The following is a 12,481-nucleotide window of genomic DNA, read 5'->3' on the forward strand; positions in this document are numbered from 1 at the left end:
TTTATTTTTATTTTAAAGCAAGCATATGTAAATGAAGAGAGTTGTCGAGACATATGAACTCTTCTTCTTGTTTATTATTGCATAAAAGTAAAAGATTATTATCATCTATAATATCATCATCGTTGTCGTCGTCATCTTTGTCATTATCTTATCGATCATTATCATCAAGCAATAATAATCATAGCAACAAGATGAAGATAGTATTATCAAGAGTGTGGAGTGACCCTGATACATCAGTGAGACAATCTCTTACACCGTTAACAATCGATTTGGAAAAGAACCCATTCAATGTTGGAAGAGGTCTGTTGGATATTGGTGATGATCGAATCAGTCGAAAACAAGTAGAACTCTCTATTGGTTTAAATAGTCAACAACTTTTAATTTCACAAGTATGTGTAGTATATATGTACATACACATTCTCATTAATAGTTGTGACTAACTAATAGCTTGATAACCTATATCTATAGTTAGGATTAAACCCATCATTTATTCAAGATTATACACAATTTATACAATTGTCAACGACCAAGGGAGTGATGGTACAAGATTTGGTTGGTCAACAAATTCAAAAGGGGTCAAATCAAGTAATCAATATTGGAAAAGAGTATAGTCAAGGTTTAATATTATCATTTATCATTCCAGATGAAAGACCTATTCATGTAAAGGTTGATGTTATTCCTAATACCGCTCCTACAACTAGTCCAACAAATCTTTTAAAGAGATCACAAGAAAACAAAAATGATGGTGAATATAATGATAAAGATCTTTATGACTCTGATCATAAAACAAAGATGAAAAAAGTAGTTGAAGAAGAAACAACATCGACTACTTCTACTTCTTCTACTTCTACAACATCTACAAATAGTCAACAACAATTGGATAACTCAACCATTGTTCCACCAAAACCAAAACCATCAACAAGTAAAGGAAAAGGATCATGGAGTGATGCTTTACTTCCCTATTGTGATGATCCAGAAGGTCATAAAGATGTTGTTGTGTGGTATGATGATCAAGTTGTCTTGATTAAAGATGTTTATCCAAAATCAAAATATCACTTTTTAATGCTTCCAAGAGAACATGTATGTTTATCAGTATCAGAGAGAGAGAAAAGATACAAAACTAATTTAATTTTAATTATCTTTTATTTTTTTTTAGATATCAAATTTCAAACAACTTTCCAAATCACATATACCATTATTAAAAAAGATGTACCAAGATGGAATGAATTATATTAAAAAGAATTATCCATCAATTGATATTGATAAAAACCTTCAAGTTGGATTCCATGCCATTCCATCAATGAGACAATTACACATGCACTTTAATACCAAAGATTACAATACACCTCAATTAAAGAGAAAAGAACATTGGCAATCATTTACAACTGAATTTTATATTCCTCAAAATGAATTTATTGGAATGTTGGAAACAAATAATCAGATTACTGTAAGGACAAGGATGGAATCAAAAACAATTTATAATTTATAACTTACTCTTGAATAATTCATTTATTTGTTTTAGATTGACAAGGAAAAGATGTTGGCAATTAAAGATAGGCCTTTAGAATGCCCAAAATGTCACAAACAATTTGATAGTATTCCAAAAGTAAAGTCACATCATTCAACTTGTTGTTAACCACCACAACTGCAGGCAGTCAGTGTTGAATAAATCAATATTTACCCAACCATTATTAATTAATTAATTAATTAATTAATTAATTAATTAATTAATTAATTAGTAGGGCTAGATATTTTATGTACATTGAATCAATCAACAAGTTCCCATAATATTATTATATATATATTCAAATCCACCCTCTTGAATTCCTGTCAAAAATATTATTTTTTAATAAAGCGTGTTTTGGTTTTCCCTCCTTTTTTTAAAAAGTTTTTGTCTCTTCATCAGTATCATTCATTGTGTGATTTATTTAAATTTATCTATTTCTATTTGCATTCTCGATAATAAGATATCTATCTTTCTATATTTATATATTGTATTGTAGGTCTCGGAAACATAAGAGTTGAAGAGTATACTAACAAACAAAGAACAACAGAAAGAAACAAAGAAAGAAAGAAAGAGAGAGAGAGAGAAATGGATACATCTGTAGATCATACAGATGGAAAGGTATGTCATATCTTGTGACGACAAAAGAGACAACAAGTAATATATATTGTATACAATATACTAATCTATCTATCTATCGACAATTGTAATTGGTTACAGAGAAGAGGAGCAGGAGGAGCATATAAAAGAAGAGTGAGTAAAGGTGGCTCATCAATCATCCCAAACAACCCGTTGAATGCTTCCATTGCAACCAACACACAACAAAAGGATGAGATTGGCAATGTAAATATATTATCGTATTGGAATGAAGATGATGATGATAAGAATAAGAATAATAATAATAATAATAATAATAATAATAATAATAATAATAATAGTAGTGACATTACTACTGATGCTGCTAAAGAAGGTATGAATGAATTGAATGAATGAATGAATGAATGAATGAACTGACAAATAAGAACGAATGGATATTAACATGTTGGTTTAATTATATAGTTGAACAATTAGATGAACCAACCATTAAAATAGTGTCAGAAGAGGATGAAGATGAGGAGGAACAAGAGGCCCAAGAAGAGGTCCAAGTAGATGAAAACTTTTTTGAATTCCCATCTACACCAGCTCGATCAAAGATGTCTGCAAAGACACCTGCCAAGACACCTTCAACATCATCAAAGACAAGGACAAAGACAAACACCACCCCTACAAAGACAAACACCACTCCTTCAAAGGGATCTGCAAAGAAATCGATCACCATCGATACCAATCCAGACCTTGCATCACCAACAACATCAACACCTTCAAGAGCTCCTCCAACTGCAAAGTCACCATCAAAGGCAAAGACTCCTACAAAGACTACTCCTTCAAAGGAACTACAACAACAAAAAGAGCAAGAACAAGAACAAACACAACCAAAGACACCACAACCCAAACCACCAAAAACACCAACATCATCAAAGAAAAAGAGTGCTGCCAAGTCGGCTAGCAAAACAGCTGCCTCTTCAACAACAAAGTACCCCAAGTCACCCTCTGATAATAATAACAACAATCAAAACAATGTAAATCCAGATGTAATCCCATTCAATCTCGAAGCTGAAAGACTTGAAATGGAAAGAGTTGAAAAAGAACGTTTGGAAAATGAAAGATTGGAAAATGAACGACAAATTGAAAAGGAAAGAGTTGAAAAGGAGAGAGTTGAAAAGTTGGAAAAAGAAAGATTGGAAAAGGAACGACTTGAAATGGAAAGAGTTGAAAAGGAGAGAGTTGAAAAGTTGGAGAGAGATCGTTTGGAAAAGGAGAGATTGGAAAAATTGGAAAAAGAAAGATTGGAAAAGTTGGAAATTGAAAGAAGAGAAGCCAAGGAAAACTTGGAGAGAGAAAAGAGAGAAAGAGTGGAGAGAGAAAAGGAAGAGAGAGATAAACGAGAACAACAAGAACAAGAGGAACGAGAACAATGGGAAAAGGAACAACAAGAAAAGATGGAGGAGATGGAGAGACTGTTGCGTGAAAAGCAAGCAAGAAGAGAGGCACAGGAAAAAGAGAAAAAGGAACGTGAACAAAGAGCACGTGCTGAAAAGGAAGAGACGGAGAAACAGTTCCTCTTGGGAGGCAGGGATCGCAAGAGCACCTTGCAAGAGACCGAGGACGCCATCACCCAATTCAAGCAACAGCTCGAGACGCAGGCCAAGAGTCTGATCGAGGAGCGTTCACAGGCCGATGAAAAGGATATCCAGCAGACGATGACTTTGCAGCGAGAGATGGAGGCTCGTGTCGAGGCTGAACGCAAGGAACGAGATTTGCGCGAGGAAAAGGAGCTCAAGGAGCGCCAACGCGTTGAAAAAGAAGCCGAGCAAAAGAAGCGTGCCGAACAAGACCGAGTGGAATGCGAACGTTTGGAAAAGGAGAAGCGCGACCAGACCGAGGAAAAGGAGCGTTTGGAACGCGTGCAAAAGCAAAAAGACAAGGAGGAAAAGGACAAAAAGGAGCGCGAGGAGCGTGCCGAGCAAGAGCGACGCGATGCAGCCAAAAAGGCCGCCGACGAAAAGTCCAAGCAGGAGAGCTTGGCGTCGGCCAAGGAAAAGGAGCGTCTGCTTGCCGAGCGTCGTGCACTCTATGAAAAGGACAAGTCGGAAAAGGAGGCGTTGGAACGTGCCAAGAAGAAAAAGATGGAGATTGACAATGAAATCATGGTCAAGGCGATGGACGCCCAGTTTGAAGAGCAGGCGAGAAAGATCCAAGAAGATGCAGCCCGCGACAAGGCACAGCGTCTTGAAAAGAGAAAGAGGGAGCGTGAAGACGCCGCCAAGCGCGAGCGCGAGGACCGCGACCGTTTAGAACGTGAAGAACGCGAGGAACGACGAAAGCGAAGTATGAAGCTGGCCGGCGCGATGGGTTTCTCTAACCCTGCTGCGGGAGGTGCTCTTCCCGCATCGCTTGGCATGGGTCCCAACCCACCAAGCTCGATCAAGCCAGTTGCTACCCACCATCATCACCACACGGACCTGCTCAACCAGTCGATCGCTGCATTGATGACACCTAAGCAGACATCGTCGTCGCTGGTTGCTGCCTACCATAACACAAATCCCAATACATCCGCACTCCTTTTCACGCCCATGTCTAGTCACTATCACCAAAACAGCACTGTACTATATACTCCTCAACTCTTAACCCCTGGCTACCGTACGGGATTCTCCCACTACCCAAACACTGCATCCAAGCAACAGCCAGCAGCAGCAGCAGAGGAGAGTGAAGAAGACAGACGAAACCGCCTGCTCAATCTCTACGACATCAAGTCGCTGGCTCGCATGCCTACGGCGGTCACTGAGCAAGAGCTCAACATTCTCAAGGACATTGAGCGTATGAACAACAACTATTATGCCATGAACGAGCGTGTGGCCCAACTTGCCAACCTCCAATTTACCGTGCCCTCGTTCACCGCACCCCCTTCTTTAAATCTCAAACTCTCTATTCTTGAAAAGGAGCAGTTGCAACAAGTGGATGACGCCGCTGCAGCAGCTGCAGCAGCCAACCAATCACTCTCACTCGAAGATCTCGGCGGAAACAAGTCGCCTGATAGAAATGGTGATTCCACCAACCCACGTGTATTCAAGACTCCCAGTCGCTCGACAGTCGCCAAAAACAAGTCAACTACCAAGTCGACGGTCAAAAAGAATCCCGCCAACTTCCAAGCAGCCATAGTGTCATCGGCCACCAAGTTTGGGTACCCAACCGAGGAGCCATATGTCTCGGACAGTGAAGGCGACTCATCAACCTCATTCTCCAAGTACACCGATTCATTTACTCATGCAGACTATGAAACTGAGGATGGATCCCGAGATCTTGATGACTCTGGTCTTTTCAAGTCTGCCATGAAGGTCAAAGTTAATCCAAAAAATACTAATAATAATAATATCACCAAAAGTCTTTTTGATTCAATTAATAATGATGAAAGGGAAATCACTCCTTTAAAGAAAAAATCTTCATCCTCCTCATCATCAACCATCATACCAACTACATCAACAACCTCTACTACATCTACCAGTACTTCAACAGCAGCAGTTGATATTTCCAAACCATCATTTAAACCATTTTCAAGAATGAAGAAATCAACAATGATCAAACAAACTAGAACCATTGATTCTGAAGATGAAAGTGATGGAGGAAAAGTCCAACTAAAGAAAAGAACCATTAAAAAAGTTACCATTGTTGAAGAACCTTTGGTTTCACCAATTAATACCAAAAATAATAATAGCCAACAACCAAGTAACCCTAAACCAGTATTAAAGAACAAACATTTAGAAAAGGAAATTCTTGGAGTCAAACCAATGGCATCACCAAGAACTCTTGTACAATCAAGTGTTAGTAATGCAAGAGCAAGAAGAAACGCAAAAATGAAAGAATCTTTGGGAAACCCTAATAATAATAATAATAATAATAATAATGTAAATAGTACGGCAACAAAGAATAGTAAAAAAGGTGGAAAATAAATCAATTATATAATAATAATATGAAATATAATATAATCTGATATGATCATTGTTTAATTGTGATCAAAAAATGTCAGAGCTCATATCGATACCTACCTTGGAAATAATAACCGTTACAAAAACGGCTCTTTGAAAATTTTTAATTGAAATTTGTGGTCTGTCTTGAGTGTTTTTGTTTAATACTTTAAAGTATTGGTTTTTTATCTATTTGCAATCTTTTATTGTACAACAAGAGAAATAGGGAGAGAATCTATTAATCATCATCGTTTCATTGCTAATCATCATCATCATCATCATCATCATATTTATTCACCATCATTCATTTTAATTTCATTTCACATATTAACAAACAAACAAACCTTTCATATTCAATATTATTTATATTTGTATCACATATATATATATATATATTCCCTCTTTTTTTTTTAATACACCACCTCTAAACACATTTTAAATATAGTAGTATTCATAGTAGTATAGTTTTAAATATATATATATTGTAACAACATGGATCAAGTTAAAGAATCTTTGGATTCTATTATGCAGAGAGCCCCTCATCTTATTACTACTGAAAAGAAAAAGAGAATAGCTGTATGTATCACATACTATTATATTATATTCTTTTTAAAACTATAGTGTATACTTACACTTATACTTTTACTTTTACTTTTTAAAAGGCAACATTTCAACAATTACAAGATGAAAATAAATCATTAAAAGGTGAAAAGAAGAACCTAAACAATAAAATAAATGAAGAGACTGACTTGTTGCAAGTATTGATGGATCAAGCTCAAGGACTAAAGAAAATATTGGGTGAAAAGGATGCAGAGATTAGTCACCTAAATCAAACTGTCAAAGATAATATTGAATCAATAGAAGAACACAAAAATGTATATATACACATACAAACATATATAAATATAGTATAGTATAGTATAGTATAGTATAGTATTGATTATAACTCTTGTTTATTTAATAATTTAGGAAATACAAGAAAAAATAAAGGAAATTGAAAATAAGAATCAAGAAATGGAAGAAAATAAAATACAAGCAATCGAAAGACAAGAGGTACTAAAGAAAGAGTTGGAACAATTGAAATTGGATTGTAAACAATTAAATGTGGAAATGGAGGATTTGGAAGCACAGATGGAACAAGAAAAGAGTATTTCGAGTGGGTTGCGTGGAGAGTTGGAACGATTGATCGAGTCGAATAAACAACAGACTGCTCAATTGCAACAGAGTATAGATGAACATCTTGAAACGATCAAATCACACGTGCAATCGATTCAATCGTTGGAGAATGTTGTCAAGGAAAAAGAAATGTTGTTAGAGTCTAAACAACAGACTGTCGATACGCAGTTGCAGACAATCGAGCAGTTGGAGCAACAGACAACACAGTTGCAACAAAACATTGATTCGCATCTCACGACAATAGGGTCACACCTCTCGACAATCGAGACGTTAGAGTTGACTGTCAAAAATCACCAACACACTATTGAAGAAAAGGAAAAGACGGCTGTCGAGCTTGGCAACACGGTCGGTCAGCTGCAAGAGGCTATTAGCGAGTTGGAGCAGGCCAAGCAGTCACTCGACAACCATTTGGAGCAAGTGTGCGAACAGAAAAAAGTGTTGGAGCAGAGCGTGCAGGAATTGAACAGCAAGGTGACCGAGGTGGAAAAGGAGCGTGACGAGGAAAAGGTGCAGTTGGCCGAACTCGAGTCGCAGATTCAGGGCATGAACGAAGCCATCAAGCAAGACGCTAGCACCAAGACAGAGATTGAGCGAAAACTAGCAGACATTACCATCAAATACGAAGAACTCAACAAGTTGGTGATGCAAGAGCAGTCGACCAACGAACAACTCACCACCGACAAGGACCTGCTCAAAGCAGAGAACGAGTCGATACAATTGGACGTCGAAAACATGTCGGCCGAGTTGGCCAACCGCGCATCACAAATCAACGAGTTGTCGCTGATTCGTGCCAACTTGAACATGGAAATCGAGGGTGTACGAAGATCGCATATCAAAGAGATGGAAGAACTCACCGAACAACTCGCACAACTCCAACAAGAACATGAACAAGCCAAGAACCAACTGGCACAAAAGACAGTGGATCTAGAGACTGCTGACAAGGACAAACAAGCCTTGGAAGCAAAGATTGATACATTGTCGACTGCTGCACAAGAGACACATGTCGAACAGGAAAAGCAAAAGTTGACAGTCTTGCAATTGGAATCTAATCTGCGTGAAAAGACAAGTGAATGTCTTTTACTCAACCGTACACAACAAGAACTCGAGTACTTGAAAGAAACTTTGCGCGAGGAGAACAAGTCTATTAGAGACATGATCTCGTCGGGTAATGCCGGATTGGATGAACGTCTTGCTGAAAAGGACGAGCTTCAAAAGAGAATACATAGTCTTGACTTGCAGTTGATGGAAAAGAACAACTCCTTGGAAGACGTTCAAAAGGAGGTGAGATCACGCGACGACAAGATTGTGCAGCTCAATATTGAGATGGAGGAGTTGCGTAGCACACTCGCCATCGAGAAGAAGCACAACCAAGAAGAGCTGGACAAGAACAAGCAAGAGCGCGACTATATCAGCAAGCGTCATTTGGAGGAACAAGTCGACAAGGAGCAGGCAACCGAGATGGTCGTCACCGACCTCAAGAACATCATCGACCGCATCAACAGCGACAAGGATCTCATGGAAAAAGAGTTGGGAACCTTTGCCCAACGTCTCTCTGAACAAAGCGAAAAGGTGCACGAGGTAGAACAAAAGAACATCGAGCTTCAAAAAGAAATTGATGCTATTGTGCAGACCCGAGACAACCTCATCCGCGAGCTCGACGAGCAACAGACCAAAAACTCAATCGCCGACGGCGCCAGTCGTGTCTATGAAGACCGTCTTGCAGAGGTCCGTTCCACCTACGACACTGAAATGCAAAACTTCCAAAAGCAACTCAAAGACGAGCGCCAAGCATGGGAAGCACGTCGTTGGGAGACAGTCGCCGAACTCGAGCAAGAAAAGAACAAGACTAAAAAGGTGCAAGAGGAGTTGCTCGAAGAGAGACGTCGTCTTGGAGTCGTCTCAAAGACGGTTGGCAAGTTCTTGGACGAAGAAGAAGCCGCCAATGAAAACATCACACCCGAGTCATTCTATGCCATGTTGGAAGCTGCACGCAAAGAGTTGTTGGAAGGATTCCATCACCGCAAGAGTTACTATGACGATGAGGATCTCCTCTCCCAATTGCATATGGAACGTGAAGCACGTAGATTGGCCGAGACGCAGGTCGAACATTTTGCTGTACTTTTAGAAAAGAAGAGATTAGAATTGATGTCTCTGAAACCACCCGAAAGAAATGGATCACAGTCTAGTGGTGAAAGAGGAGGAGGTTCATTTTCATTTATTTCAAATTTAACAAAAACATTTAAAGATTATAATAGTGGTGGTAATGAAGATGGCGCAAACAAGAATTTCTTAAAAAGAACTTTTACTGGACCTATAAAGAAATAATATTAATAATAAAACAAAAGAATAATAACAATATTTATTTATAAATGTACAAAATCAATTTGATTTGATTTCCATGTTTATTTTTAATTTTTTAAGAATACATTTTAGTTACAAGTCTAGAAGCAGCTTCAAGTCTTTTAGTTAGGTCACTTGGATCTTTAACAAAGCATGGTTGTTGTTTTAACCATCTTAGGGCTTTGTTTACAACCATTGTCCACTTGGCCTTTCTATCGGCGAATTTGTATTGGATGAGGGCAATGACGAAAATGGTCGAGTGGATGTCCTTGTCTTCGCCTTGAGCTGGTTCGTGGGATGGGAAGAAAAAGCCTTCAATGAGGGTGGAATGATTCCAAGTTCCATTGGCTTTTTGTTGGCTCAAAAGTTCAATGAGTGGATTGATGTCGATCTTGGAGGCCGATGATATATCCCCTCTTCTTCCCGAGGATGATTGTCTCTTCTTTTCCATTGGCTGTGATTGAGACGAATGGACAGACTTTGATCTAGATGGAGCAGAACAACGCTCCAACTGAAGAGGCTCAGAGCAACTGATGGGAGTCATTGTATCAGAGAAATGGGCTAAACTTTCTAGAGTTCGCCCCTCGGTAGCTTGTAGCTTGTCGAGGACATTGACTTGTTCCATGGTGTCGACGGTTGGCGTATCACTTTCGGCAGTGACAATAAACGAGGTGTGTTTGGAAACAAGAGTGAATCGCTTGCCGAGTTGAACAATCTTGTCTTTGTGATTCTCATATTTCTTGGTTTCCAATGATTCGAGGTCTTGGATATGTTGGTAGGCAGCGAGCGAGTGCAAGAGCTCCTTGTCGTTGACAGCGTGGTCGGAAAAGTTGACAGTGATGGGGAATGTGAGAATGGTGCCAGTTGGACCATTTCCAGTCAAGTTGACAGTAACTGATCCCTGCTTTGTGATGGTGTCGTTGTTCTTTCCCTCCTTGTCATCGATCAAAGCATATACAATCATATGTTCACGGCTGTATACTGGTCTAATGTCTTGAGGTGCTTGGATGACTCCGGTGAGACCGGCACCTTCCCAGTCGATCTTGACGTTACTGAGCATTGGCTGCATGGCAATGGAGAGTAGTGACAAGACACGTTCTTCAAAGTCATTGGCAGAGTCTGAGATGAGTTCGTAGGACCCCTTGCACGCCTTGCTGAGACCAATCACCAACTCCTTGTCGACACCACCTCCAATACCAAAGGTAAAGATACGTGTAGTGTTGGCCTCGGATGCCACAAACTTGACGAGTTGTTGACGTTGCGAGACGGCACCATCGGTGAGGATAAATACTTGTCTGGGGTAGTCTGGGAGTGCCGGTGCCTTGAGCACATCCTTGATTGGCTCAAACAATTCAGTGCCACCCATATTGGCACTCATACCTTCAATCAATTTACTAGCTTCAGTCAAACTAGTGTCATCGTAATCTCTTGATTCTGGGAACAATTTCTCAAACGATGTACCAAACGACACGATATTAAACTTTGTATTTTCATTCAAAGATCTCATTATAATTTGTAATGCCGACTTTGATGATTGAATTCTATCTCCACTCATTGATCCTGATCTATCAACTATAAATATACTACAAATAAATTAATTAAATTAAAGTAATTAATAATTTATATTCAATATTTCTTTTCTCTCTCTCTTTCTTTACTTACCATTCCATCTTTTGATTTAATTCATCTTCTGGAGTTTTATCTAAAATATAAGAGGGGTAGAAACTAAGGGCAACGGCATGTGATTTGTCCTTTTCAATGTATTCAATCATTGCCTTTGGTTCTGGTGTAGCATGTGGTACAATGACAACTACATAGTTGTTTGGTAGACCTTGTGGCAAGTGTGTTGAAAAGGTTGCAGTCTTTTTGTCCTCGGAAAAGGTCAATGTGCTTTGCTTTTGGTATTCCTTGTTTAAAACTTCTACCTGTTGGATGGGTGAAGATAGGTTGATAGTCAATTTGGCCTTAAAGTCAAATGAATAGTCTGGGAAGAGGAAACGATGTAGACAAAAGTGGAGAGAGTCATAATGAGTGCCAAGCTCAGAGATGATGTTCAATGTGATGCTGACATCCTTTTTGGGTGGCAAGTTACCAATCGACATGCTAAAGTATCCGTCGGCAGACTTTTCACCGAGGAATGCTTGTCCTCCACTAGCAATGGCGTCAGTGTATGCTTGGAATGCCTCCTCCTTTTCCTTGATCACTCCATGTAACACTTGGCCATCAAATTCAACTGTGAATCCATTGACCGATGCTTGAGGTGGTAATGGTAATTGATAGAATGCTTCAACTGGGGAATCATAATTATTAACCTAAACACAATAAAATAAAACATTAATATACAAATATTACAATTACAATATTTATACAAGTATACTTACAAAATGCTTTTTAAAAGTTGATACTGAACAAGTATCAGTCAATACAGAATTAATCTCTACACTAGTTAGATTGAATTTGTTTTGATTGATTGTTGATTGGATAGTGTTTGGTTGTTGGATGACACGTTTGCATTGTAGACCACTCTTGGCTCTGTCACCACCTTTTGACTCCTTTTCAATGTATCTATAGTAGTTGAAATAGTTTGCATTTTCATAGTCATTTCTCTGTTCATCTGAAGAAGCTACAGTTGATCCTGATGATGATGTACCACTCTTGCTGCTAGGTGAAGAGGAGGAGGAGGTTGATGAAACACTAGTACTACTGGTAGAACTAAAGAATGATATGATTTTCTTCATTATGATATATATAATATTTGTTGATGATGTATTATAATTATGTTTGTTGTTTGTATTCAAGTATAAGGTATCATCATTATCGACGACATTATATATAATCTTTCCATAGCGGTTCTTAACTATTTACGAGTTGGCACCCTTTTTTTAAATTTAAAAAAAAT

General features: G+C 38.6%; 4 protein-coding genes across 4 annotated transcripts; 3 read left to right on the top strand and 1 right to left on the bottom strand.

The window, feature by feature from the left end:
• Positions 1-53: 53 nt before the first annotated feature.
• Positions 54-1,636, top strand: DFA_01715 (histidine triad family protein; the record flags this gene model as incomplete). The annotated part of the gene is made up of 4 exons (XM_004359622.1): positions 54-389; positions 469-1,080; positions 1,157-1,447; positions 1,523-1,636. The coding sequence occupies 4 exons, from the start codon at positions 54-56 to the stop codon at positions 1,634-1,636; spliced, it is 1,353 nt and encodes a 450-aa protein (XP_004359679.1).
• A 456-nt stretch (positions 1,637-2,092) lies between these two features.
• Positions 2,093-6,051, top strand: DFA_01716 (smooth muscle caldesmon; the record flags this gene model as incomplete). Its single annotated transcript, XM_004359623.1, has 3 exons — positions 2,093-2,125; positions 2,225-2,474; positions 2,564-6,051. The coding sequence occupies 3 exons, from the start codon at positions 2,093-2,095 to the stop codon at positions 6,049-6,051; spliced, it is 3,771 nt and encodes a 1,256-aa protein (XP_004359680.1).
• A 507-nt stretch (positions 6,052-6,558) lies between these two features.
• On the top strand, positions 6,559-9,567 carry DFA_01717 (uncharacterized protein; the record flags this gene model as incomplete). Its single annotated transcript, XM_004359624.1, has 3 exons — positions 6,559-6,642; positions 6,729-6,941; positions 7,036-9,567. The coding sequence occupies 3 exons, from the start codon at positions 6,559-6,561 to the stop codon at positions 9,565-9,567; spliced, it is 2,829 nt and encodes a 942-aa protein (XP_004359681.1).
• Positions 9,568-9,658: 91 nt separating this feature from the next.
• On the bottom strand, positions 9,659-12,320 carry DFA_01718 (uncharacterized protein; the record flags this gene model as incomplete). The annotated part of the gene is made up of 3 exons (XM_004359625.1): positions 9,659-11,165; positions 11,245-11,894; positions 11,964-12,320. 3 exons carry the CDS (start codon positions 12,318-12,320, stop codon positions 9,659-9,661), a joined length of 2,514 nt encoding a protein of 837 aa, XP_004359682.1.
• Between the last annotated feature and the right edge of the window lie 161 nt (positions 12,321-12,481).

Source organism: Cavenderia fasciculata (assembly GCF_000203815.1).
Source record: "Cavenderia fasciculata unplaced genomic scaffold Scf_Dfasci-F-a-25c12.r2-5, whole genome shotgun sequence".
Lineage (NCBI taxonomy): Eukaryota > Evosea > Eumycetozoa > Acytosteliales > Cavenderiaceae > Cavenderia > Cavenderia fasciculata.